The sequence below is a fragment of the Mobula hypostoma genome, chromosome 4 (genome assembly GCF_963921235.1).
Source record: "Mobula hypostoma chromosome 4, sMobHyp1.1, whole genome shotgun sequence".
NCBI lineage: Eukaryota > Metazoa > Chordata > Chondrichthyes > Myliobatiformes > Myliobatidae > Mobula > Mobula hypostoma.
The window spans coordinates 107,333,022-107,359,622 of record NC_086100.1 but is presented as its reverse complement, the minus strand read 5'-3'; the positions used below and the strand labels follow the sequence as shown (position 1 = coordinate 107,359,622).

General features: G+C 42.0%; 1 protein-coding gene and 1 long non-coding RNA gene across 3 annotated transcripts in view; one reads left to right on the top strand and one right to left on the bottom strand.

Moving 5' to 3' along the window:
* The window catches only part of LOC134344881 (annexin A10-like), a 101,614-nt gene that overhangs the window by 69,093 nt on the left and 5,920 nt on the right, over positions 1-26,601 (bottom strand). The window contains exons 1-2 of one of the 2 annotated variants that reach the window (XM_063045005.1): positions 12,102-12,411; positions 9,491-9,585 (exon numbers count right to left, since the gene is read on the bottom strand). In XM_063045005.1, coding sequence (XP_062901075.1) covers positions 9,491-9,585; positions 12,102-12,159 — 153 coding nt within the window. In that variant the 5' untranslated portion in view covers positions 12,160-12,411. Of the gene's footprint in view, positions 1-9,490; positions 9,586-12,101; positions 12,412-26,601 lie in introns of those variants that run through there. The other variant, XM_063045004.1, reaches the window with a different exon arrangement.
* LOC134344883 (uncharacterized) lies at positions 8,257-21,085 on the top strand. The gene is made up of 4 exons (XR_010017548.1): positions 8,257-8,645; positions 10,165-10,347; positions 13,016-13,155; positions 20,515-21,085. It is a non-coding gene; the product is annotated as an uncharacterized LOC134344883 (long non-coding RNA).

The window sequence follows — 26,601 nt, the reverse complement described above, 5'->3', positions numbered from 1 at the left end:
CAAAATGATAGGAGAAGACAGGAGGGGGAGGGATGGAGCCAAGAGCTGGACAGGTGATAGGCAAAAGGGATACGAGAGGATCATGGGACAGGAGGTCCAGGAAGAAAGATGGGGGGGGGACCCAGAGGATGGGCAAGGGGTATATTCAGAGGGACAGAGGGAGAAAAAGGAGAGTGAGAGAAAGAATGTGTGCATAAAAATGAGTAACAGATGGGGTACGAGGGGGAGGTGGGGCATTAGCGGAAGTTAGAGAAGTCGATGTTCATGCCATCAGGTTGGAGGCTACCCAGATGGAATATAAGGTGTTGTTCCTCCAACCTGAGTGTGGCTTCATCTTTACAGTAGAGGAGGCCGTGGATAGACATGTCAGAATGGGAATGGGATGTGGAATTAAAATGTGTGGCCACTGGGAGATCCTGCTTTCTCTGGCGGACAGAGCGTAGGTGTTCAGCAGAGCGGTCTCCCAGTCTGCGACGGGTCTCACCAATATATAAAAGGCCACATCGGGAGCACCGGACACAGTATATCACCCCAGCCGACTCACAGGTGAAGTGTTGCCTCACCTGGAAGGACTGTTTGGGGCCCTGAATGGTGGTAAGGGAGGAAGTGTAAGGGCATGTGTAGCACTTGTTCCACTTACACGGATAAGTGCCAGGAGGGAGGTCAGTGGGGAGGGATGGGGGGGACGAATGGACAAGGGAGTTGCATAGGGAGCGATCCCTGCAGAATGCAGGGGGGGGGAGGGAGAGATGTGCTTAGTGGTGGGATCTCGTTGGAGGTGGCGGAAGTTACGGAGAATAATATGTTGGACCCGGAGGCTGGTGGGGTGGTAGGTGAGCACTAGGAATAGGGCTCCCCTGGTCCTCACCTACCACCCCACCAGCCTCCGGGTCCAACATATTATTCTCTGTAACTTCCGCCACCTCCAACGGGATCCCACCACTAAGCACATCTCTCCCTCCCCCCCCCTGCATTCTGCAGGGATCGCTCCCTATGCAACTCCCTTGTCCATTCGTCCCCCCATCCCTCCCCACTGATCTCCCTCCTGGCACTTATCCATGTAAGCAGAACAAGTGCTACACATGCCCTTACACTTCCTCCCTTACCACCATTCACGGCCCCAAACAGTCCTTCCAGGTGAGGCAACACTTCACCTGTGAGTCGGCTGGGGTGATATACTGCGTCTGGTGCTCCCGATGTGGCCTTTTATATATTGGTGAGACCCGACGCAGACTGGGAGACCGCTTTGCTGAACTCCTACGCTCTGTCCGCCAGAGAAAGCAGGATCTCCCAGTGGCCACACATTTTAATTCCACATCCCATTCCCATTCTGACATGTCTATCCACGGCCTCCTCTACTGTAAAGATGAAGCCACACTCAGGTTGGAGGAACAACACCTTATATTCCGTCTGGGTAGCCTCCAACCTGATGGCATGAACATTGACTTCTCTAACTTCCGCTGATGCCCCACCACCCCCTCGTACCCCATCTGTTACTTATTTTTATACACACATTCTTTCTCTCACTCTGCTTTTTCTCCCTCTGTCCCTCTGAATATACCCCTTGCCTATCCTCTGGGTCACCCCCCCCCGTCTTTCTTCCCGGACCTCTGGTCCCATGATCCTCTCGTATCCCCTTTTGCCTATCACCTGTCCAGCTCTCGGCTCTATCCCTCCCCCTCCTGTCTTCTCCTATCATTTTGGATCTCCCCCTCCCCCTCCCACTTTCAAATCTCTTAATAGCTCTTCCTTCAGTTAGTCCTGACGAAGGGTCTCGGCCTGAAGTGTCGACTGTACCTCTTCCTAGAGATGCTGCCTGTCCTGCTGCATTCACCAGCAACTTTTATGTGTGTTGCTTGAATTTCCAGCATCTGCAGAATTCCTGTTGTTTGCATTTTTATAGTCATAGTCGTAGTCATTCTTTATTGATCCCGGGGGAAATTGGTTAATTGGATAGTTGGATAGTTTACATAATAAGAACTTTGGAAAACGTTTGAGCAGCTTGCATTATGTTATATTTATAGAGTCATACAACACATAAAAAAGGCTTTTGATACACGATGCTCATGGCAACTATCAAGTACCCATCTACACTAATTGCATCGACTAGCATTTGGCCCAGAACCTCCCATGCCTTGGTGATTCAATTACTTGTCTAAAAAATTCTTATGAGTCTCTTTCTCCACCACCTCTTCTGTTCTAAATTTGAACCATATATCTGAGTAAAAAGAATTTTTCCTTAGATCACCTGAAAAATGTTTGGTTTAGTAGGATGGCAAGAAGGAAACTATTAGCCCCATGTGTTATAATGGTTGAAAAAATTTCAGATCACTAAGGTGAATTGAACAAGCTACTCAATGGACAGAAGTTCACCCGGAATGGTGTGATCTATCCCTGGAGAAATCCCTTCTACTTGTGATTTATGCCAAGAAAAGGCTCTAATAGATCTGATTTCTCAGCAACATTGTTACCTTTTAAAATAAAAGGTCAAACTAGGTTGAAATGAATTTGCAATGTTGAGAATAATGTGCACCTTCCTCTGTTTAAGAACTATCAAAGGAACATGAAGTCACTCTGGAAGAAAAGTGATTCCTTAAAACAGTTTTGTTGTTGGCACTGGACCCATGAGAATGTCAATTGATGATAAGAATAAGGGCTAATTAAATTGACCCTAACAAATGCGGGGAAGGCAAGCTTGGGCTGATAAGAAGGATGAAGAAAACGCAAGTTTAGAATATCATCATTTGGAATATACTGATTTTTTAAAGTGAAGGACGTCTCTGTGCTGTGTCATTGTTAAATATTTGTCAGCGTTTCTCCAGGCTCTCCATGAGAGTTAGAGCTGACAATCAGGATTACTTTGTGGAAATCTGCCTCACGAAAGTAAGTGGTAATATTTATCTTTTGGCGCTGGGGCAGTTTAACATCCTTCCCATTCCGTCTTGAATGAATTTTGACGGCAGACCATCAGGAGGTGAGCCTATTTCATTGGCTCTGGGTAGAGGTCAGATTATGTTAACAAGTCCACATCTTATAATTTTCTTGATAAGTATAGCGCAGGGGTTCCCAACCCTTTTTATGCTATGGACCAATACCATTAAGCAAGGGGTCCGTGGACCCTAGGTAGTGAACCCCTGATATAATGCTGTATGTTACAATTAGGCCTCAAGATTCATTTACGTATTTCACTCCCACCCTGACGAGCAGTGTCCGGTTTCAGATTAATATTCTCTAGGATAATATCTCTATGGGTTTCCTGTAGCTGCTGCTTTATATTATTTAATAGTAATGCTTATCATTTTAAGAAGGCAAGTAGTGATTGCTATTCATGCTACAAGCTGAAAGCAAACGGCCTTTGATCTTTATCTTGGATGACATTTGAATTATGAGGTTGGGCCTTCACAAATAGGTGATTATTTATGCAGATCAAAATGAGCTTTATTGTGTGCTGAATGACTCAAGTTGCCATTGCTACTCTGCTAGTTTGCACTTTACACTAGAATCTGACTCACTCTTCAACTTGCGTTCTTTTTCTACTCTGTCAGAAAAGTTACCCATAACTTGAAGAGATAGCGAGTGTTAAGGTTCTGAATTAGTCACAAAAATGTGATAAAGACTCACGCTCTTTTTTATTCATTACCAATTTGTTGCAGGCTTCATGTGACTACACATGTTACAAGACCATCAGTTCAAGATGTACCGTATTTAAATATTGAAGCTACTCTATTGTTGAGCACAAGACCTAGAACATTTTCTGCTCTATTATTTTGGGCATTAAAGTTATGTGTGTCTTCATAATGACGCATAAAGAGTGAGAACTCAATTACAAGGTTCACAGAACAGCATTGGCAGGTTGCCTAGTGTAGTGCTACAATGCTAACTTCAGTGAGGCATTCTCTATTGATGTTCTAGCAGTTGTCAGCATACAACATATTGAATTGAATTGACTTTATTACTTACATCCTTCATATGCATGAGGAGTAACAATCTTTACGTTACGTCTCCATCTAAATGTGCAATTTATAGTAATTTATAATGAATAGTATGTACAACAGGACAGTCAATATAACATAGAAATGCAATTGTATCAGATACTTCATTCTAATGGCCTTGAAGAAGAAGCTGTCCTGGAACCTGTTGGTCCTGGCTTTAATTCTGCTGTACCGTTTCCCAGATAGTAGCAACTGGAACAGTTTGTCGTTGGGGTGACTTGGGTCCCCAATGATCCTTCAGGCCCTTTTTACGCACCTGTTGCTGTAAATATCCTGAATCATGGGAAGTTCACATCCACAGATGCGCTGGGCTGTCCGCATCATGCTTTGCAGAGTCCTGCAATTGAGGGAAGTACAGTTCCCATACCAGGCAGTAATGCAGCCAGTCAGGATACTCTCAATTTTGCCCCTGTAGAAAGTCCTTAGGATTTGGGGGCCCACACCAAACTTCTTCAACTGTCTGAGGTGAAAGAAGCACTATTGTGCCTTTTTCACCACAGAGCTGGTACGTACAGATCATATGAGATCCTCGGTGATGTTTATGCTGAGGAATTTAAAGCTGTTTATCCTTTCAACCCCAGATCCATTGATGTCAATAGGGGTTAGCCTGTCTCCTTTCCTCCTGTAGACCACAACCAGCTCCTTTGTTTTTCTACATTGAGGGAGAGGTTGTTTTCTTGAAACCACTGTGTCAAGATGATGACTTACTTGGTGTGGTGTTGCTGCCAGATCTTAAATAGACAATTATTTGGCACTGTTCACTGGCCACAGTTGAGGTGACAGATGACTGGAGGATAACAAATGTGATAGCTTTATTTAAAAAGGGCAGTAAGTTTAAACTAAGGAATTACAAGCCAGTAAACTTAACAATACTGGTGGGGAAGTTAGTGGGATAAAACTTTCTGAGGGACAAGATTTTAGACTGCATTTGGAAAGACTGAGAGTGATCAAAGATAACATGTTTTTGTCAGACGAACGAAGGTCTTATCTGACCGTTTTAATCAATTTTTTTAAAGTGCATTCATAAGGGTGGTGTAGCTGACATGGACAGCATTAAACTATTTCACATAATCCCAAATGTGAGACTGACCCAACAGGCTAGAACCTGGAGAAAACTGTGAGAAACATTGTTAGAAGTTATTTTTTTTGCCACAGGCCAGAGATCATCCAGGGCTCAAGTCAGACATTGCTGGCAGGAGATGGGGCAGGATCTCTCTGTAAGGACAGGAGTATTCTCTGAATGCCTCCACAAAGGGGATGTCTGCAAGCAAGCACCTACCAAGGGATTCTGGATAGGTTTGTCCCATTGAGGCAGGGAAAGGATGGTAGGATGAAGGAATTATGTTGGCTGGAGATGTTGAACATCTAGGCAGGAAGAAACTTAAGAACAGACTTGGGAGAGCTAGAAGGGAACATGACAGAGTGTTGGCAAGTAGGATTAAGGAAAACCCCAAAGCGTTCTATATGTGAAGAACAGGAGGATGACAAGAGTGAGGGTAGGGTCAATCAGGGATAGAAGAGGAAACATATACATGAGTGGTGGGGCAACCTTTTAGACAGGATTCTCAGAAACAAGATCTGTGAGCATTTGGAAAAGCAGAGTCTGATTAGAGTTAGTTAGCATGACTTTGTTTGAGGCAGGTCCTGCCTCACAAGCCTGATGAATTCTTTGAGGAAGTGACAAGACAAATTGATGAAGGTAGAGCAGTATATGTGGTATATATGGATGTTAGTAAATTTTTTGCCAAGTTCCACTATGGTAGGCTCATGAAGCATGGGATACAGGGAAACTTGGTTGCATGGATTAAGAGTTGGCTTGCCCACAGTAGGTGGAGCGTGGTGGTAGATGGAGCATATTCTATCTGGATGGTGGTGACCAATGGTGTTTCACAGAGATTAGTTCTGGGACACCTGCTTTTTGTGAGTTTTGGATGCAGAAGCAAAAGGGTGAGCTAGTAAGTTTGCAGATAGCATGAAGGCTGGTGGAGTTGTGGACTGTGTTGAAGTTTGTCGGATGTTACAGTGAAACATTGACCGGATGTAGAGCTGGCCTGAGAAATGGCAGATGGAGTTCAATCCAGAAAAGTATAAAGTGATTCACTTTGGAGGGTCAGATTTGAAGGTAGAAATAAGGTTAATGGCAAGATTCTTAATAGTGTGGAAGAACAGAATGATCTTGGGGTTCATGTCCACAGATCCCTCAAAGTCACAGTGCAAGATGATATGATGGTTGGGAAGGATTATGTGTGCTGGCCTTTATTAGTCAGGAGATTGAATTCAAGATTTGTTAGGTCATGTTGCAGCTCAATAAAACCCTGGGTAGACCACGCTTGGAATATTGTCTTCAGTTTTGGTTGCCTCATTATAGCAAGAATGTGGAAGCCTTAGAGAGGGTGCAGAGGAGATTTACTTATCTTATGAGGATAGGTTGAGTGAGGTAGAGCTTTTCACTTTGAAGAGAAGGAGGATTAGAGATGACTTGATAGAGGTGTATAAGATGATAAGAGGAATTGATAGAGTGGACAGGCAGCACCTTCTTCCCAAGGCAGAAATATGAAATATAAGAGGGCATAATTTTAAGCTTATTGGAGAAAAGTACAGGGGGGGGGATATCAGATGTAAGTTTTTTTAACACAGTGATATTAGGTTTCTTTACACAGAGAGTGGTGTGTGTAACATGCTGTCTGGGGTGGTGGTAGAGGCAGATACAGTACTATGCAAAAGTCTTAGGCACACATACATATATACTGTGTGTGTATATATATATACACACACACATACATAAGACTTTCACTTTTATATATAAAGGGGCATGTCTCTCCTATAGAATTGGTTTGTACTCCATTGATAGAGTATCAGCATTGTTTGGATCAAGGAATCCATCACCTGATTCTAATACTTCACTGGGCATATGGTCCATATCAGATTCAATTTCTGATTCTCTTTCTATTTCAGAAATGTTCAACTTATTCATTGTTGTAAATTTTTTTTTTCACAGTACTCCATACTCCAGAGGGTGCCTAAGCTTTTTGCACAATACTGCGTTTGTCAAGGTGGAGCGGAGAGCGAGTTTGTGGATCTAGCAGGAACAAAGGAAACAAAGAATGTTGGGAATGGCGAGGGTGGAGCACAGTGGGAGGGGTGTGTGTCAGGCGGCAGAGAGGGAATGCCAGGGGCAGGGCATGGCACTGTGTGCACACACCTGGCCTTGAGATGCCAAGCAAGGTCTTTTGATTCCAGACAATTGGTTAACTGACCATTACAGAATGTCTCTCTGGTGCTTCCCTCTCCCTCCCCCTTCTCCGTAAACTGTAATTCTCGTCTCCCTGCCCCCTTCCCACTCTCAGTCCACAATAGAGACACCCATCAGAATCAGGTTTATCATCACTCTCAGAGGTCATGAAATTTGTTCTTTTTGTGGCAGCTGTACAGTGCAATACATACTCTATATATATGCCTAAAACTTTTGCACAGTACTGAATAATAGAGACATTTAAGATACTCTTAGATAGGCACTTGGATGAAAGAAAAATGCAGGGCTTTGTGAGAGGGAAGCATGAGGTTGATCTTGGAGTAGATTAAAAGGGCACCAAATCGAGGGTTGGAAGTCCTGTACTGTGTTGTACTGTTCTATGTTCTATGTACCCCAGTCCATTATACATGATCCTGTTACCTGAAGGAAAATAGCTGAAGTCTTCATGAGTACAGAGACTGAGTGACCCTGCCAATGTAGAAGCAAGGAGCAAAATACGAATAAAGAACGATCAGCTGTAGCAGTCTGGAACGATGTTTTTCAGGTAAATCAGAACTGTCATTTTGAAGAACAGTTCAGTTAAAACTATCACTGCAATTGCCTGGTGTCTGTTGTGCCACTGATGACATCATATGAAGAACTTTTAAGTTTGAGAATATGAGAGGGAGAATGAAAACCTTGACGTGAAAGCATCGAGAAAAGTGGGTAAAATCACTCTACTGGATTTAACTCGATCTTCAACTGAACAAAACCATTCTATGAAAGATGTGTGAACAAATTTCTAATCCATTGTCATTCACTTAGAGCATTAGAGTGATGTGTTTGCTCAGGTAAACGTCAAAAGTTTCTATTGCACCATTAAAGGAAAAGTAATCCATTTGACTAAAGTTCAAGTGAATAGTTTTCTTTCAAGCTACATTTCAAAATCTAATCAGCAGCTCAAACATTACCCTGGTTACTCATGCTCTCCACCATTGGTACTCTCTGGCTGCGGTGTGAACCAGTTACAAAGTGAACTGCTGTTATTCAAGAAACATATTTCAACAGCATCTCCCAAACTTCAACCTCTGCTATATCAAATGAGGGCAGGGAACAGCAGTATCTGCAGCTTCTTCTCCGCAATCACAAACTGAACTGGCTTGAAAATGGATCATTGTTGCGTCTGTGGACATAGTACCTAGAACCCTGGAAGGACTGCAGCAGACAAGGGAAGGCAGCTCAATTCTCAAGGGCAAACAGGGATAGGGAATAAATGCTGTCTTTGACAGCAATGCTCTCATGCTCTAATTAAACAAAATAGAAACAATTTAGTCCTTTGTCTGTTTGCTATTTGCAGGAATTTACTGCCTTGAAGTTGGTTGCCGTCATTGCCTATAGGATGCCTGTGATAGAGATTAAAGGTAATCATTGGTTATTGAGTGTTGTGACACTCTGAAAAGGCTTGATATGATAGTAAGGGAAAAATTATTTTATTTATTCATTTACAGTTCTGTTATGGGATACTTTTTTTTTACAATCCATTCATCCATTGTTCTAAATTGCCTGTTAATTTTATAGTGAAGATATTATTTCATTGATTATAATTTCCATTGTTGAAGTATGGTTAAATCCAAATGTTTATTAATATGTTGAAACATGTCAAATCCATATGCTTTATTTCATTTACTGATTTTGTAATATAAGGTTCCAAAGACAATCTCTTAAAGAAACATCTTGAAAGCTCTGAAAAGTTATGCCCTTAACACACTTCTTAAAATCAGCAGGAACGTGGCTCAAATAAGTCCTGAACGAGCCCAAGATTGTAAAATGTCAATCTCCAGCTCACAGGTTTCCTCAGAGGATTGCTTAGTAGAAGGGCATTGTTTGAGATAGAATCTCAACTCATCTGGAATCCTACCTTCATTTCAGGTTCTGTTGGTGAAAAGTGAGTAAACAGTGACTCTTGGAGAACATTCGTTGGTATTTTTTGTAGGATCCCTGTACAACCCTTACCCTAACCAATCCTTTCCTTCCTTTTTTGCATTGCACGCTGATTGTGAGTCAACAGTGAGAAGATTCAGAAAATTAATACTAGAAAGAAAGCTTAGTAAAGCTTATATATTCCCCACCTTGTTACAGTTTTGCCATGACACAAAAAGGCTATAAAATGAATGTGTATACAACCTGAGAACATGAGCTCATTGCCAATGTATTAGGAATATGCAAAACATACTGAAAAGTAGTACAAAATTGTCAGATCTCATACCTTTCCGTACATAGCATTGTAGGTCTGACCAGTAATCAGCCTTTGTGCATTTGAGCACTGGGTCAATACATCAATAAGATCATCTTTGTTGCACTCTAAATGGAAACAGAAACAAAGAATAAGAACATTTGTAATGATTATTGTACTCTTTGCATGTATAAAAGATAGCTAAAAATCAATCAATCTACTAATCCTTTCACCAAATACAAGGTTTCTTTCCTGCCAGGATGAAATGTATACTGTTTGGTGAGGCAATAACATCAGATTCAACCAGTTAAAGGGGAATATAGAAAGACATAAATATACTAAGAGTAGTTGGTGTGAATTTATTTGGCAAAATTATATGATTTTGGGAAGTCCTTTGAAATTAAAAAGAACAATTGAAATAAACGTTAGATGGAAGACAACAATGGCATTCTGACTGAGGAACACAGAACTGACAGAGTTTAAGTGGGAGCAACATAAAGAAAGGGAGAACTTCTTTGACTTGCCAGTAGTATAAATGATGTCAGAGTTGCCAATGACAAACAGGCTCTAGATGATCTGAACACTGTGATCAACTTGCACAAAACAGCTCACTCTGATGCCTTAACCATTATTTTGGGTAATTTTAACCATGCTAGCCTGAAAAAGTCACTAAATAATTACCATCAACAAATCACTTGTATTACCAGAGGAAACAACACAGTGTGGCAAGTCTGATCACCTGGCTGTACTTCCACTCCATGAGTATAGGCAGAGGCTGAAGACTGAGGACCAGAACAGAGGACCAAGAAGGTATGGACAAGGGAAGCACAGAACTGCTTTGAATCGGTGGACTGGACTGTATTCAACATTTCATCTTCAAATCTGGATGAGTATGTCACAATTATTACCGACCATTAAGATCTGTTTGGATGAGTGTGTGCCTCTACCTAGACCTTAGAATATTCCATAGGTTTTGATGAAATCCTCCCTCATTCTTCTAAACTAAATTTCCCTCCCTGCCCTTGTAAGTATCATAGCTCTAAAGTCTGAAGTAGTTCCAAATATAATCCTCTTCAACAGAGATAATTTATAATGCTGCACCACACTTCCCTTTGAAAGCTGATGTTCTGAGTGAATATTAAGTACCTCTTCCTATTAAACATGTACTCCATAAAGTGAATTATGGTTATTATTGCAAGTTCACAAACAATGTAATGATCGTAATGTGTACTAAGGTAAAAACAATTTCCTTATTGTGCAATCAGCAATAATAACTACAAGAAGCCAACAAAGGAATCTGATTTATTTATTTAGTCTATTTAAATAGAATATTTATTCTCATCGCTGGACAGATTTGGTTTAGTCATTCTGTCCAGTCAAATGTGGCAGCAGGCTCATCAACACTGAAGGAATGCAAAAGCAAAAAGTGTTAAACAACTGGAGTCTTAAATAAGATAATAAACTTTCACAATGTTGTTGTGAAACATAGCAATGACCAACACTGAGGACAATTCTCTAGGATTGATAAACTATTCTCAGTGGACATTGGACTTTGTCACAATATCAATTTCATGTCCAATGCACACACCACTGAATGGCAGCCAAAGGATTTCCAGCTATTTGGAAACCGCCCAGCCAAGAATCAACACCTTCAAGAGAAGTATTAATGTGGAAGCAATGGATATAAAAGTGGAAAAGCAATTTCCTCCTTAGTTTCTCATGGTGTCTATTACATTTCTGCTGGCTTAAACATAGGTCATTTGAAACCCGTCTCTGCTGATTTGAGTTTCCTGTGTCCAAAGGTATTTATAATGAGTACTGGCTAAGTGCCAATCATAAACACTGAAAGGCAACATGTAAATGATAAGCACGTCAATGCTGAACTACTGTGATGCCAAATTAAGTTAATCCCATTAACCTGTGCATGGACCACAGCCATCCATTCCCTGCCTGTTCACATGCCTGATTCAAAGCCTCTTAAATGTCACTATCATATCTGCTTCTATCACTTCCCTGGCAGTGCATTCCAGGCACCCACATCTTTCTCTGTAAAGAAAATTTGCCTTGAACATCTTTAAATGTTCCCCATTTCACCTTAAATCTATACTGTCTGCTGTTTGATGTTTCCACCTGGGAATATATGTATCCTACCTATACTTTTCATAATTTTATATATCTCTCTCAGGTCTTTCCTTCTCCTCTGACACTGCAGAAAAAACAATCCAAGTTTGTCCAACCTCTCTTTATATCTACTACCCTCTAATCCAGACATCATCCTGAAGAATATTTTCTACACATTCCAAAGTCTCTATATGCTTCCTTTGTTGCACGCACTACTCCGAACGTGGCCTAAGTCACAGTTGCAATGTGACTTCCATACACCTAGATTCAGATTACTTATTACAGGTACATCAAAACATACAGTGAAATGTCTCATTTGAGTGAACAACCAACACACCAAAGGATGTGCTGGGGACGGCCTGCAAGTGTCTCTCCACGTATTCCGGCACCAACGTAGCATGCTTACATACTCAGCTGAATAACACATAACACAACACAGCACAGCAGGACGTAACAGGCAACAAAGCAACAACAGCAAAACAAGCACCGATCCTCCCTCCCACCCATCCAGCAAAGGACATACCCCAGGACAGGGCATCTTCAGCCTCTAGTTTCCAGCAGACCCGTGGATTTGCAGACATTGGGCCCTGACTTTCCCAACGAATTTGCAGAGATCTGCAGACCCAGGCTTTTGCTAATGGGCCTCAAGTTCTGGACTTCCAATCAATCTTTGGCTTGGATCATCTTCAATCTGGACTTATCAAATTTCCAGCATGGTCCTGGACTTACAACTGATCTTTAAGCTTTGATTTTTGGTATACAACCAGAACTCGTAGACAGTGACAAATGAGGACCCAGCAGTGTTCAGGACTCGAACACTGGACTTGCTAATGAAGTGATCCCGAAAACTGGTCCTTGAACTCTGGTCTCTCTGATGATAGGACCGTGATCTGACAGCCAAACATCCTGCCACTCCCACACCACTTAATTTCAAATATGGAGCAGAGGCTTAGACTCCACCCTGTCCCATAATTCCTCCACATCCCTGTCCCTAAACTCTAACCTTATCCCTAACTCCCCTCTCTGTCCCCAATACCATCCCTACAACCCTAAGAAAAGCCTAAAAAAACTAGTTCTGAGCTGTGACCTCAACAGAATATGGAATTTGGCACCATCTTGAAAGAATTACTCAGCACCCTGACAGGTGAAGATAAGCATATCATATGTACTCTTTACTATCCCCGCTTGTGTTGTCACATTGTAGCCCAAGATTCCCCTGCATAAATGTTTTATAGAGTAAAATATACTTTTTTTGTATGTAATCCAGTAAAGTACAGTACTTCTTAGTTGACCAGATTAAACTCCATCAGTCCGTACTCTGTCTGTATTTCCAAATGATCTATATCCTGTTGTATCCTTTGAAAACCTTCTTCAGGATCTACAGCTCGGTCAATTATTTTATCATCTGCAAACTAACTATCTTGCCTATCTTCATAGAAAAACTGCAGAGGTCCCAGCAGTAATGCTTTCAGAACGCCATTGATCACAGACCTCAAATCAGAATAAAACTCCTCCAACCTCCACCCTGTGTCTTCTGTTGTAGCGTGGTCGAAATCACCGGAGAGACAGAGGCACTGGTAGGTACAAAGCAGCTTCTTTATTCCACACAACAAGGTACAGCAGGCATCATACAGACGGAGACGCTTTCGGTAGAAAGGTCTGCTAGCCCAATGTGGGCTCGATATTTATACGCTAAACACAAAGGGCAATCGCTATTTGAAAAGTTGGTATTCACAGCTTTTAGGAAATGTATTGTTACAAATGAACTCAATCCGCAGTACTTTGTCAAACAGGAGACTGGTGGCCAAGCCATTTAAGTGTAAATGAATCATCTACCCAAAAACTCACTCTAACATCTTCTACAGCCAAAACAATATTGAATTCAATCTACCAAGTCACTGTGGGTCCTGTATGCCTGATTCTTCCAGATCAGTCTATCATGAGGGACCTTGTCAAATGTTTTACTGAAGTCCATAACTGGACTAATTTTACTCTGATGTTCCTGTTTGGGAAATAAGAATTCCTGTTTCATGCAGCAGGCTAGGGAAGTCTAAAACTAGAGGACATAGATTTCAGTTGTGACGGGAAAGATTTAAAAGAGACTTGAGGGGGCAACTTTTCAACAGAGAGGGTGGTGGATATATATAATGAACTGCTTGAGGAACCTGTAGAGGTGGGTGCAATTACAATTTTTAAAAGACATTCAGATTGAGAGCTCTTAGTATTGTTGTGCAAGATTATCTACAATTCTATGTACAGCTCTTCTCACGTCCCAAAGTTCGAGGAAATGCAGGAATATGTCATGCTGTTTAAAAAGATCCAAATTAGATTAGCATAATTTCAAAGTTTAAGGGCTGATTAAAACCTTATCTCCATAACCTTCTGTTTCACTCATTCTAAAGTATAGGACTTTAATCTTGTTTAAATTGGGGGAGTTACCCAAATATTTGGCTAAGTTTGGCCTATTGCCACACAGATTTAAGAGAATGAGCACCTAGATGAGGGAAAGGTGAAGTCACTGAGATATACAGGATTCTGAAAGGGATAGACAAAGGTTCAGGTGGTTCAAAAGGTTCAAAGGTTCGTTTTAGGTTAATTTTATTATCAAAGTTGGTATGCAGAAAACAGCTCTGAAACTTTTCTTCTCCAGATAGCCATAATTTCAGAAAACGATAAAAGTAGTTAGAAGAAAGACTTCAATCACCCCTGCATAAAAAGAAAAAAAACTTACAAAACCCACCCTAACCCGTCCCTCACACAAAAACTAATAGATCAATCAAACCCCCAGCTCGACAATTGGCAACAAGAAAGAATGGGTGAGAACACGAAAGAAACATCGAACTAAAAGATATGAACTACAGTCCAATCTATTAATCTCAGAATTTAGATAAGATCTCTAAGAGAATCAGGACCCAGAAGCCTCTCCGAGGGGAGAAACTCAAACCAGCCGACTCTCTGAGGGCAGCGACGTGAACCAGATGCCTCTCCGAAGGCAGTGACATGAACCAGCAGACCCTCCAAGGGCAGCAACATGAGCCAGCTGTCCCTCTAGTGACCTCTCCAAGAACCACTCACTCTCTTTCACATTTGCCTCGATGTTTCATTCTTCCTTGATGCATTAATCGGCGAGAAATGTAGTTGATCATAACCCCTTGTCTTATCTCTGAGCTTCTGGAACAGAGATGATCTGGCTGTGGCTGGCAAGAGAGATCAAAACTAACATACAGGTCAGGGAGAGGGCATATGATACAGTAGAAATTGATGGGAAGTTGGAAGATTGGGAAGCTTTTAAATACCAACAGAAGGCAACTAAAGAAGTCATTAAGCAGGTAAAGATGGAATACAAAGGTAAGCTAGACAATAATATTGAAGAGGATATCAGGAGTTTCTTCAGATACATAAAGTGTAAAAGATAGGCAAGTATAGAGATTGGATGGCTGGAAAACAAAACTGGAGAGGTAGTGTGGGGGACAACAAAATGGTGGATGAGCTAAGTAAGTATTTTGCATCTGGTATCACTATGGAAGACACTATCAGTATCGTGGATGTTCCAGGTGTCAGAGGTCATGGAGAGTGGGAAGTTACCATAACTAGGCAGAGGGTTCTTGGGAAGCTGAGGTGTCTGAAGGAAGATGAGTTACCTGGACCAGATGGTGTACACCCTAGGGTTCTGAAAGTGCTGGCTGAAGGGATTGTGATGGCATCAGTAATGAGTAAATTAGTAATTTGCCTATCGCCACAATAGGTCAACGGCAGATGCAATCTCAGTGGCTCTCCAAATGGCCTTAGACCACCTGGACGATATGAACACCTATGTCAGAATGTTATTCATTGACTATAGCTCAGCATTTAAGACCTTCGTTACTGCAGTCCTGATCGATAAGCTACAAAACTTGGGCCTCAGTACGTCCTTCTGCAATTGGATCCTCAACTTCCTAACTGGAAGACCACAATCTGTGCAGCATGATGATAATGTCTCCTCCTTGGTGAAGATCAACTCTGGTTCAGGGGTGTGGGATTAGCCCACTGCTATATTCTCTCTATACCCATGACTGTGTGAATAGGTGTAGCTCAACTACCTTCTATAAATTTGCCGATGATACAACCATTGCTGGTAGGATCTCAGATGGAAATGAGAGGGTGTACAGGAGCGAGATATACCAGCTGGTTGAATTGTGTTGCAGCAAAAACCTTGCATTCAATGTCAGTAAGACAAAAGAGCTGATTGTGGATTTCAGGAAGGTTACGACAAAGGAACACACACCAATCCTCATAGAGGGATCAGAAGTGGAGAGTGTGAGCAGCTTCAAGTTCCTGGGTGTCAAGATCTCTGAGGATGTAACCTGATCCCAATATACCCATGCAGCTATAAAGAAGCCAAGACCGCGACTATACTTCATTAGGAGTTTGAAGAGATTTGATATGTCAACAAATACACTCAAAAACTTCTATAGATGTACCATGGAGAGCACTCTGACAGGCTGAATCATTGTCTGGTATGGGGTGGGGGGCTACTGCACAGGACCAAAAGAACCTGCAGAAGATCATAAATTTTGTCGGTTCCATCCTGGGTACTGGCCTACAAAGTACACAGAACATTTTCAAGGAGCAGTGTTTCAGAAAGGCAGTATCCTTTATTAAGGACCCCAGCACCTGGGGCATGCCTTTTTCTCACTGTTACCATCAGGTAGGAGGTACAGAAGCCTGAAGGCACACACTCAGCAGTTCAGGAACAGCTTCTTCTCCTCTGCCATCTGTTTCCTAAATGGATATTGAACCCATGAGCACTACCTCACTTTAAAAATATATATTATTTCTGTTTTTACATGATTTTTAATCTATTCAATATACATATTCTGTAATTGATTTACCTATTTAGTTACTTTTATTTTTTTTCTTCTATATTATGTATTGCTTTGAACTATTGCTGCTAAATTAACAAATTTCATGACACATGCCAGTGGTAATAAACCTGAATCTGATTCTGATCGTTCAAAAATCACGAGATTCTGGATTCATTCCAGAAGAATGGAAAATTGCAAATGTCACTCCATTCTTCAAGAATGAAGAGAGACAAAAGGAAGGAAGCTATAAGCCAGTTAGTCTGATCTCAGTGGTGGGAAAGATGTTGGAGTCAATTGTTAGGGATGGGATCTTGGGGTATTTGGAGACACATGATGGAAAAGGCCATAGTCAGCATAGTATACTCATGGGAAAACCTTGCCTGACAAATCTGTTGGAATTCTTTAAGGAGATAACAAGCAGGTCAAACAAAGGAGAATTGGATGTTGTTGTGTACTTGGATTTTCAGAAGGCCTTTGACAAGGTGCCACACATGAGCCTGCTCAACAAGCTACGAGCCTATGCTATTACAGGAAAGATTCCAGCATGAATAAAATGGTGGCTGATTGGCAGGAGGCAAGGAGTGAGAATAAAGGGAATGTTTTCTGGTTAGCTGCTGATGACTAGTGGTGTTCCACAGGGGTTTGTGTTGGAATCGATTCTTTTTTCATCATATGTCAATAATTTGGATGATGGAATTGATAGCTTTGTAGCAAAGTTTGCATATGATATGAAGATAGGTGGAGAAACAGTTAGTTTTGATGAAGTAGAGATGCTACAGAAGGACTTAGGTTAAGAGAATGGGCAAAGAAATGGCAGATGGAATACAGTGTCGGGAAGTGTATGGTCATGCACTTTCATAGAAGAAATGAAAAGGTTGACTATTTTCTAAATGGAGAGAAAATACAGAAGAAACTTATGTGCAAGGGGACTTGGGAGTCCTTGTGCAGGATTCCCTAAAGGTTAATTTGCAGGTTGAGTCTGTGGTGAGGAAGGCAAATGCAATGTTAGCATTCATTTCAAGAGGACTAGAATATAAAAGCAAGGATGTAATGTTTAAACTTAATGAAACGCTGGTGTGACCTCACTTGGACTATTGTGAGCAGTTTTGGGCCCTTATCTTAGAAAGGATGTGCTGAAACTGGAGAGGGTTCAAAGAAGGTTCATGAAAATGATTCCAGGATTGAATGGCTTGTCATATGAAGAGCATTTGATGGCTCCGGGCCTGACTCACTAGAATTGAGAAGAATGAGGGGGTCCTCAGTGAAACGTATCGAATGGTGTAAGGCCTTGATAAAGTGGATGTGGGGAGAATGTCTCCTATGGTGAGAGAGTCTAAGACCAGAGGACACAGCCTCAGAATAGAGGGGCATCTTTTTAGAATGGAGTTGAAGAGGAATTTCTTTAGCCAGAGAGTGGTGAATCTGTGGAATTCTTTGCCACAGGCAGCTGTGGAGGGTAAGTGTATATTTAAGGTAGTGGTTGATAGATTCTTGATTGGTCAGGACATGAAGGGATATGGGGAGAAGACAGATGATTGGGGCTGAGAGGAGAAATGGATCAGCCATGATGAAATGGTGGAGCAGACGCAATGGGCTAAATGGCCTAATTCTGCTCCAATATCTCTTCTCCCTTATGGTCTTCTCCTCCTGGTAGCTCACATTTCTCTTCTGGAGTTTTCTCGGAGATAGAAGGGTGCTGGCTCACTCGATCGAACTACAGACTGCAAGTCCCATGCTCCAACAGTTTCAAAAGCCAAATGAAGATAAAAATAATGAGTAGAAGGTGTAGTAAAACTAAAATGAATGACTATCTGGAAAATGTTGCCCAAGGAATCATTGTTTACTGGCTCCATCTGGACTGGAGAGTGGATGCTGAGCATCTATTTCAGGCTAGATATTCTGTTGTGTTTCTTTGTTTTGTGGCTGCCTGTAAAGGCTGTATATGATATACATGCTTTGGCAATAAATTTACTCTGAACTTTGAAAATCTAGAGCAAGGTGTCCTCAGTAAGCTTCTGAGCTCAGCCGTTTTCAATCAGCATAAAGAGAAGTTCATTATTTTATAGAACTGTAAATATTTGGAATTTTCCCTTTATCATTGAAATACTGCGGGCGTTTGAGCCTGAAGTTGTAGGAATTCTAGATATGGGAACTGAGTAAGAAAGTGGTACAAACTTGACCATGATCGTATTGACTAGTGAGAGCAGTCTCAAGGGACAGCACGGCCTATCAATGCATTTCTTTCTAATGGTGGAGCTGGAGTGTTTTTAAGGATCTCATTGTGCACTTTGTAGATGTAGGCAGAATATGCAAGTATGAGATGGTACTGGGACCAACCAAGATCATGCCCAGATTGAAGTCAAACAAGGTTATGTACAGTAATTTCAACTGAGATAAGTCTGTCATTAGATCTGTAATTAAAAGTTGTTGCAAAGCATCTATAATTATCTTTAACACCAATTTTTCTTTCTAGCAATTTATGTATTTCTGCATACTTTTTTCTCGAAAGGTGATTGCTGTGAATATTACCTAAAGAAAAGATAATTACATTTGGCACTGTGGATTTTGATATAACATCTTTGATGGAACTGATAGAGTTAGTTCCGTTTTCACATCAGTGATTAGTTGCTTCTCTTGAATGGTTCACAGTCAATATTTGAATCAAAATTTTCCAAATCTAGAACAAAAACCAGACCAAAATTACATTTAAACTATCTTACCAAAATTAATTTAGTTATTCCATTCTGAAATGCATCACTTTTAGTGAAGTATTGGAATGAAGTTAAGGCTTTTTTTAAAACTAAGATGAAATGGGCTCTTTATTAGATCATAATTTATGGTACTGTATTAATAAGCAACATGATCTCTCATGCATTCTAGAATCCTTCAGGAGATCTGCTTTAATAGTAATTTATTCTCAGGTCGTAATTGCTGTCAAAAACCTATTTACACTGTTTAGCAGTCACTTCATGAACTGTATCAAGTATATTCTTGAAAAACCCAGTTTCACTTCAATTATTTTCCTTCTATATTAATACAAGATTAAAAAATGTTAACTTTTACTAATCACTAGTGAAATAATATTCAGGATTTTTGAAACTGATCAGAGAATTAAAAGAGTTTGTACTAACACAAATTTCTTGTCTTCAAGCATTTGGAACAGGGGTTTTAATGTAAGTGAGAATTATTAGATTCTCCTCTCTCATGTAAAATGAAGTGATATTACACTACTAAAATTGTGTGAAAGCATTTATCAGTCCACACTAAAAATGTGGTAACAGTTCACAACATTTCAAATAAAAGCCAAAACCCATCTAGGTAGCTTGGCATATGAATGGTATAGTAAGAAGATCATGCCACACTAAAGTTAGCATGAAAACTTATTGTATCACAGCTAGGGTTGTCAACTTTCTCACTCCCAAATAAGGGTCAAAAGTAGCAGTCAAATATGGGATACTTGTGTTTACCCCGAGAAAGACTACTATGACCATGAAGCCTTGCGCGGACACCTGTGTGCACATGTGCGACGTGTGCATACATGACGTGCGCATGCGTGTACATGCTGATTTTTTTTCTACAAATCGGTTTTGGCGATCCTGTTCAGTGAAACTACACTGTACATACATTATTTCTACTTTATTTAGGTTGTGTATTTATCATATCATTCCTGCTTTTACTATATGTGGGCACGTGGCCAAGTGGTTAAGGCATTGGACTAGCGAGCTGAAGGTCGTGAGTTTGAGTCCCAGCCGAGGCAACGTGTTGTGTCCTTGAGCAAGGCACTTAATCATACATTGCTCTGTGATGACACTGGTGCCAAGCTGAATGGGTCCTAATGCCCTTCCCTTGGACAACATTGGTGCCGTGGAGAGGGGAGATTTGCAGCATGGGCAACTGCTGGTCTTCCATACAACCTTGCCCAGGTCAGCACCCTGGAGAGTGAAGACTTTCCAGGCGCAGATCCATGGTCTCGCAAGACTAACGGATGCCTTTTAATGTGTTATTTGGTTTAATTTAGTAGGTCTGGGAATACTCAAAAATTTTTCCCATATAAATTAATGGTAATTTCTTCTTCGCTCTATGCCATTTCAGCCCGAAAGGTTTCATAGGAACGCTCTACCTTAGCGGGGGAAATACGGGACAAGGACGGTCCCGTATGGGACAAACCAATTTAGCCCAATATACGGGATGTCCCGGTTAATACGGGACAGTTGGAAACCCTAATCACAGCCCACTCTTCACCTCCTCCAAAGAGACATGTGCACAAAAAAAATGAAGATATCTGCCTGTAGAAGAGCAAGATGGCTTTGGGAGTTCTCAGCTGTGATGGATTCTAATGTCTATGATTCAAATTTTCAAGGCAATAGAAATGTAACTGCAAGAGTTATTATTACTGAGTTGGTGCACAAAACCAGCGTGCACTGTAACCACCAGTGACTGTCTTGTTCATTTCTCTTTCAATCACAAAACCCTGTTGGACATTGATAATGTAAGATGCCACAAGCCTGGTTCCCTTGTTTGGTGGTGAAGACAGGTGATGAGGCAGCAGCGTAGCCTTGGTTGTAGCAAGGACTAGGCCTCAAGCTGGGGGCTGGCATCCTGCTGCAGTCCAGGTGAGATGCTGCTGGAGGCAATATAACATGGAGTACGTGCTCGGTTGGCAGCTGGCCTCTCCTGTCAGTGCTCTCCTCCAGTGTTCAATTGGTGGAATGACAGGCTGAATTGCTGGGAGCCGTACCATCAGTCTGCATGTTGCTCAGGGACTTGGGTTATACATGTGTTTCTCTTGCATAATGATGTGTGTTCTTTTTCTCTCTCACTATTTTGAATATATTGTTATGCAATTTAGCCCCAGAGGAACACTGTCTTGTTCGACTGTATCCATATATGTTTGAATGATAATTAAACTTAATTTGGTTGATTTTGCAGGATTTCAGCCTACTGGCAAAAATGGTTGTGTAGTCAATGCAACTTTAAAGATTTGCAAAGATTAGCTTTACTTGTTACGTGCACATTGAAACACACAGTGAAATGTGTGGTTTGCATCAACAATCAACACAGTCCAAGGATGAACATACTGGGGCAGCCTAGAAGTGCTTCTGGCGCTAACATAATATGCCCAACACATAGCGTGCCCAACACATAACATGCCCAACACATAGCATGCCCAACACATAACATACCATATCCCAGTACTTGCACCACCAGCTGATGAATTCAAAATTTCCCAAACACGTACCTACAATCAAGGTACCTAATATTTACAAGTTCACCTCAGCATCGTTAGTAGAAGTTGCCTTAACTCCCACTGTCTATAACCAGTTTTTTTTTGGAGCCAGAGTTGTTATGTTTTGTAACTTCAAAACATTAAATGAATTCACAGGAAGACACGGCAGACCTGGAATGCGGGTCTAACTTCATGTTTACCTTGAGCGAGGTGCGCAGGTATCACGTGGTGGTGTGATGATGTACGCTATTCATATAACTCGTAACGAAAATTATTTAAACAAGGATGCTTAATCAACTAATAACATGCACAACATTACTCAAACATTACCTAAATATTAAATACATAACAAGAGTCTCTTGAGATCATCCTGCAACCATTCATTTCCCTCTCATTGGAAATCAGCAACCTTACACTAGCCATTGAAGGGAGAACTAAATAAGAACATTAGGGCACTCCAAAAAGCATGTATTAACATGGTGCAGAGGGTGAATAGTTAACATTTCTGGCTAATATTGCCTGTTATAGATTTTTCCTGATGCCCTGTTGATGCTGAGATTGTTGGCATACACAGTGCACACTGAGTCTTAGCATGCACAAAGTTAGATGCACCTGGACTGTGAGAGAGTAATTCAACAATCAGAGATGGTATTTCAATATGGTGTTGAAATTCTGCTCTGTAAAATTCTGGCAGCAAGGTTCCATTATATGCATAATACCCACTTGTTTGTGTGTTGTGAATCAGTCATTGGCTAGTTGTCGGCGAGTTGTCGATGGATAGACCATGATTTCTAATGACCAGCATTTTGCCTCCCATGCTAGCTCCAATGCAAATTGAATGTAGAAGCATAGACAATTAGGTGCACAAGTAAGCCATTTTGTTCTTTGACACTGCTCTGCCATTCAGTATAATCACAGCTGACCTCTATATCTCTGCCCATATCCTTTCATACCTTTTGTGTGCAGAGATGGATTTATCCCCTTCTTAAATATATATGGTGACTTTGGATCCATAACCACCTGCGGTGCGGAATCTCGCAGAGTTACCACCCTCATGAGTGCGGAAATGTATACTCATCTAAATCCTAACTATTTTACATTGTATCCTGAGGCTGACAGCCTTTGTTCTTCACACTCAGCTAGGGAGAACATCTCCTCTACGTTAGCTTTCAGTAATTGATATGCAGACACACCAAGCTCCATTGGATACCAACAGCTTCTGTACTCTGCCTTTCTATTTATTTGTAGGTGTCCTGAAGTACATTAATCACTGTGTGTGGACACTGGTTAGGAGACTCAGTTACCTGGCTCTCCTCTGCATAGGTGCACTCACTGATGACCCAGGAGGAAATTTGTAAACTTCCTGGAATTTGAAAGAAGTCTGCCACTTTTCTTTCTGATTTTTTGTTGGAGTTGAATTGTTTAGAGGAAGGAAAGGGCGCTTCACTATCCAGTGTCTGAGCAACTCAATCTCGGATGTTCAAGTACACAATATTGTCCCACCATCTTGGTAGATATAGCACTTTTTAAAATCTGAGAGCCCTTTCCCTTCTAAAAGTTGCTGATGAATGCAGCAGGCCAGGCAACATCTCTAGGAAGAGGTACAGTCGATATTTTCGGCCGAGACCCTTCGTCAGGACTAACTGAAAGAAGAGTTAGTAAGAGATTTGAAAGTGGGAGGGGGAGGGGGAGATCCAAAATGATAGGAGAAGACAGGAGGGGGAGGGATGGAGCCAAGAGCTGGACAGGTGATTGGCAAAAGGGATATGAGAGGATCATGGGACAGGAGGCCCAGGGAAAAGGAAAAGGGGGAGGGGGGAAAAACCCAGAGAATGGGCAAGGGGTATAGTCAGAGGGACAGAGGGAGAAAAAGGAGAGTGAGAGAAAGAATGTGTGTATAAAAATAAATAACGGATGGGGTACGAGGGGGAAGTGGGGCATTAGCAGAAGTTTGAGAAGTCAGTGTTCATGCCATCAGGTTGGAGGCTACCCAGACGGAATATAAGGTGTTGTTCCTCCAACCTCAGTGTGGCTTCATCTTTACAGTAGAGGAGGCCGTGGATAGACATGTCAGAGTGGGAATGGGATGTGGAATTAAAATGTGTGGCCACTGGGAGATCCTGCTTTCTCTGGCGGACAGAGCGTAGGTGTTCAGCGAAACGGTCTCCCAGTCTGCGTCGGGTCTCACCAATATATAGAAAGCGGCATCGGGAGCACTGGATGCAGTATATCACCCTGCTGACTCACAGGTGAAGTGTTGCCTCACCTGGAAGGTCCGTCTGGAGCCCTGAATGGTGGCGAGGGAGGAAGCGTGAGGGCATGTGTAGCACTTGTTCCGCTTACAAGGGAGTCGTGTAGGGAGTGATCCCTACAGAAAGCAGAGGAGGGAGAGGGAAAGGGTCCAACATATTATTCTCTGTGACTTCCGCCACCTCCAACGGGATCCCATCACTAGGCACATCTTTCCCTCCTTCCCCTCTGCTTTCCTCAGGGATCACTCCCTACGCCACTCCCTTGTCCATTTGCCCCCCCCCATCCTTCCCCACTGATCTCTCTCCTGGCACTTATCCTTGCAAGCGGAACGAGTGCTACACAAGTGCTATATATTGGCGAGACCCGGCGCAGACTGGGAGATCGTTTCGCTGAACACCTACGCTCTGTCCACCAGAGAAAGCAGTTATCTCCCAGTGGCCACACATTTTAATTCCATGTCCCATTCCCATTCTGATATGTCTATCCACGGCCTCTTCTACTGTAAAGATGAAGCCACACTCAGGTTGGAGGAACAACACCTTATATTCCATCTGGTTAGCCTCCAACCTGATGGCATGAACATTGACTTCTCTAACTTCCGCTAATGCCCCACTTCCCTCTCGTACCCCTTCCGTTATTTATTTACATACACACATTCTTTCTCTCTCTCTTCTTTTTCTTCCTCTGTCCCTCTCACTATACCCCTTGCCATCCTCTGGGCTTTTTTCCCCCTCCCCCTTTTCTTTCTCCCTAGGCCTCCTGTCCCATGATCCTCTCATATCCCTTTTGCCAGTCAACTGCCCAGCTCTTGGCAACATCCCTCCCCCTCCTGTCTTCTCCTATCACTTCGGATCTCCCCCTCCCCTTCTCACTTTCAAATCTCTTACTAGCTCTTCTTTCAGTTAGTCCTGACAAAGGGTCTCGGCCTGAAACGTTGACTGTACCTCTTCCTAGAGATGGTGCCTGGCCTGCTGCATTCACCAGAAACTTTTATGTGTGTTGCTTGAAATTCCAGCATCTGCAGATTTCCTCATGTTTGCTCTTTCCCTTCTTTTCTTTTTCAACTACCTTCACTTTCTCTATGAACTTCTGTTCATTCTCTCAGTCTTGCAGTGTGGTTAAATAGAAGCCAGTCCATGTATTTACATTTGGGAGAGACAAGTGTGTTCAGAAGCCTTGAAGTCAGAACAAACACTGAATTCAACACCACTCCCTACAGACTTTAGCAAGCAAAATGTGCTCACAAGTCAATGAAAGAGATGTGATATCTGACTAACTCAATCATGACTGCCCTATTGAAGGGAGGAACGAAGTACACACAACTTGCTGGTTAAAGTGACTGTGCCTGGGCCACGCTGGCCCCACAATGGGTGCAGCCCTCTGGGACTGTAGAGTCCTGTAGCTGGTAGAGCAGATGCCTTGTAACTTCAGTCTTCATCTCAGCTGCTGTCTGTGTGGACTTTATATATTCTCACCATTACTGTGTGTGTTTCTTCCACGAGGTCCAGCTTCCTGCTGCATCCAAAATACACGTGGGTTGGTAGCTTCCAATACACTGGCTGATTCAAATTGTCCATAGAGAAGTGGGGTTTGAAATGAATGTGATGAAGAGAGCACAGTAAGATTAGTTCTCGGTGGTCACTTCATAGTTAGTTCACCTCAGGGACTGTTGAATCGACTCAGGCAGGGCAAATTCCAAATCTAGTTCATTAAAGCCTATGTTGATTAAAGCCAGATTAAAGGAAAAACACATTGTGGTCTGAAGTAGGTGGTGGAAGATATAGAGAAAGTGGGTGCATCATGGCTTGGTACAGCAACTGCTCTTGTGCCTGTGACTGCAGAGAGCTGTGGACCTAGATCAGCTGTTCATAGAAAACACTCTCCCCTATATGTCCCCTGTCCCCGTCCCCTGTGACTGCAGACAGCTGTGGATCTAGATCAGCTGTTCATAGAAAACAGTCTCCCCTCTGTGGACACTGTCTGTACTTCTCACAGTCTCAGTAAAGCAGCCAGTGAAATGAAAGACCCCACCCACCCTGGACATTCTCTATTCCCCCCTCTCACCTCAGACAGAAGATACAAAAACCCGAAACCACGTATCACCAGGCTTAAGGGCAGCTTCAAAAAGACTATTGAATGTTTTATTAGTACGGGAAGATGCTCTCTAGGGACATCTTCAGGGAGCGGTGTCTCAGAAAGGCAGCGTCCATTATTAAAGACCTCCAGCACCCAGGGCATGCCCTTTTCTCACTGTTACCATCAGGTAGGAGATACAGAAGCCTGAAGGCACACACTCAGTGATGCAGGAACAGCTTCTTCCCCTCCGCCATCTGATTCCTAAATGGACATTGAAGCTTTGGACACTGCCTCACTTTTTTAATATACAGTATTTCTGTTTTTGCATATTTTTAAATAATCTATTCAATATATGTAATTGATTTACTTGTTATTTATTATGTTTTATTTTATTTATTATTTTTTTCTCTCTCTCTCTGCTAGATCATGTATTGCATTGAACTGCTGCTGCTAAGTTAACAAATTTTACGTCACATGCCGGTGATAATAAACCTGATTCTGATTCTGATTCTCTCTCTCTCTCTCTCTCTCTCTCTCTCTCTCTCTCTCTCTCTTTCTCTCTCTCTCTCTCTCTCACTCTCTCACTTACACTCTGATTCTCTCCCCTCTCTCTCTCTCTCTCA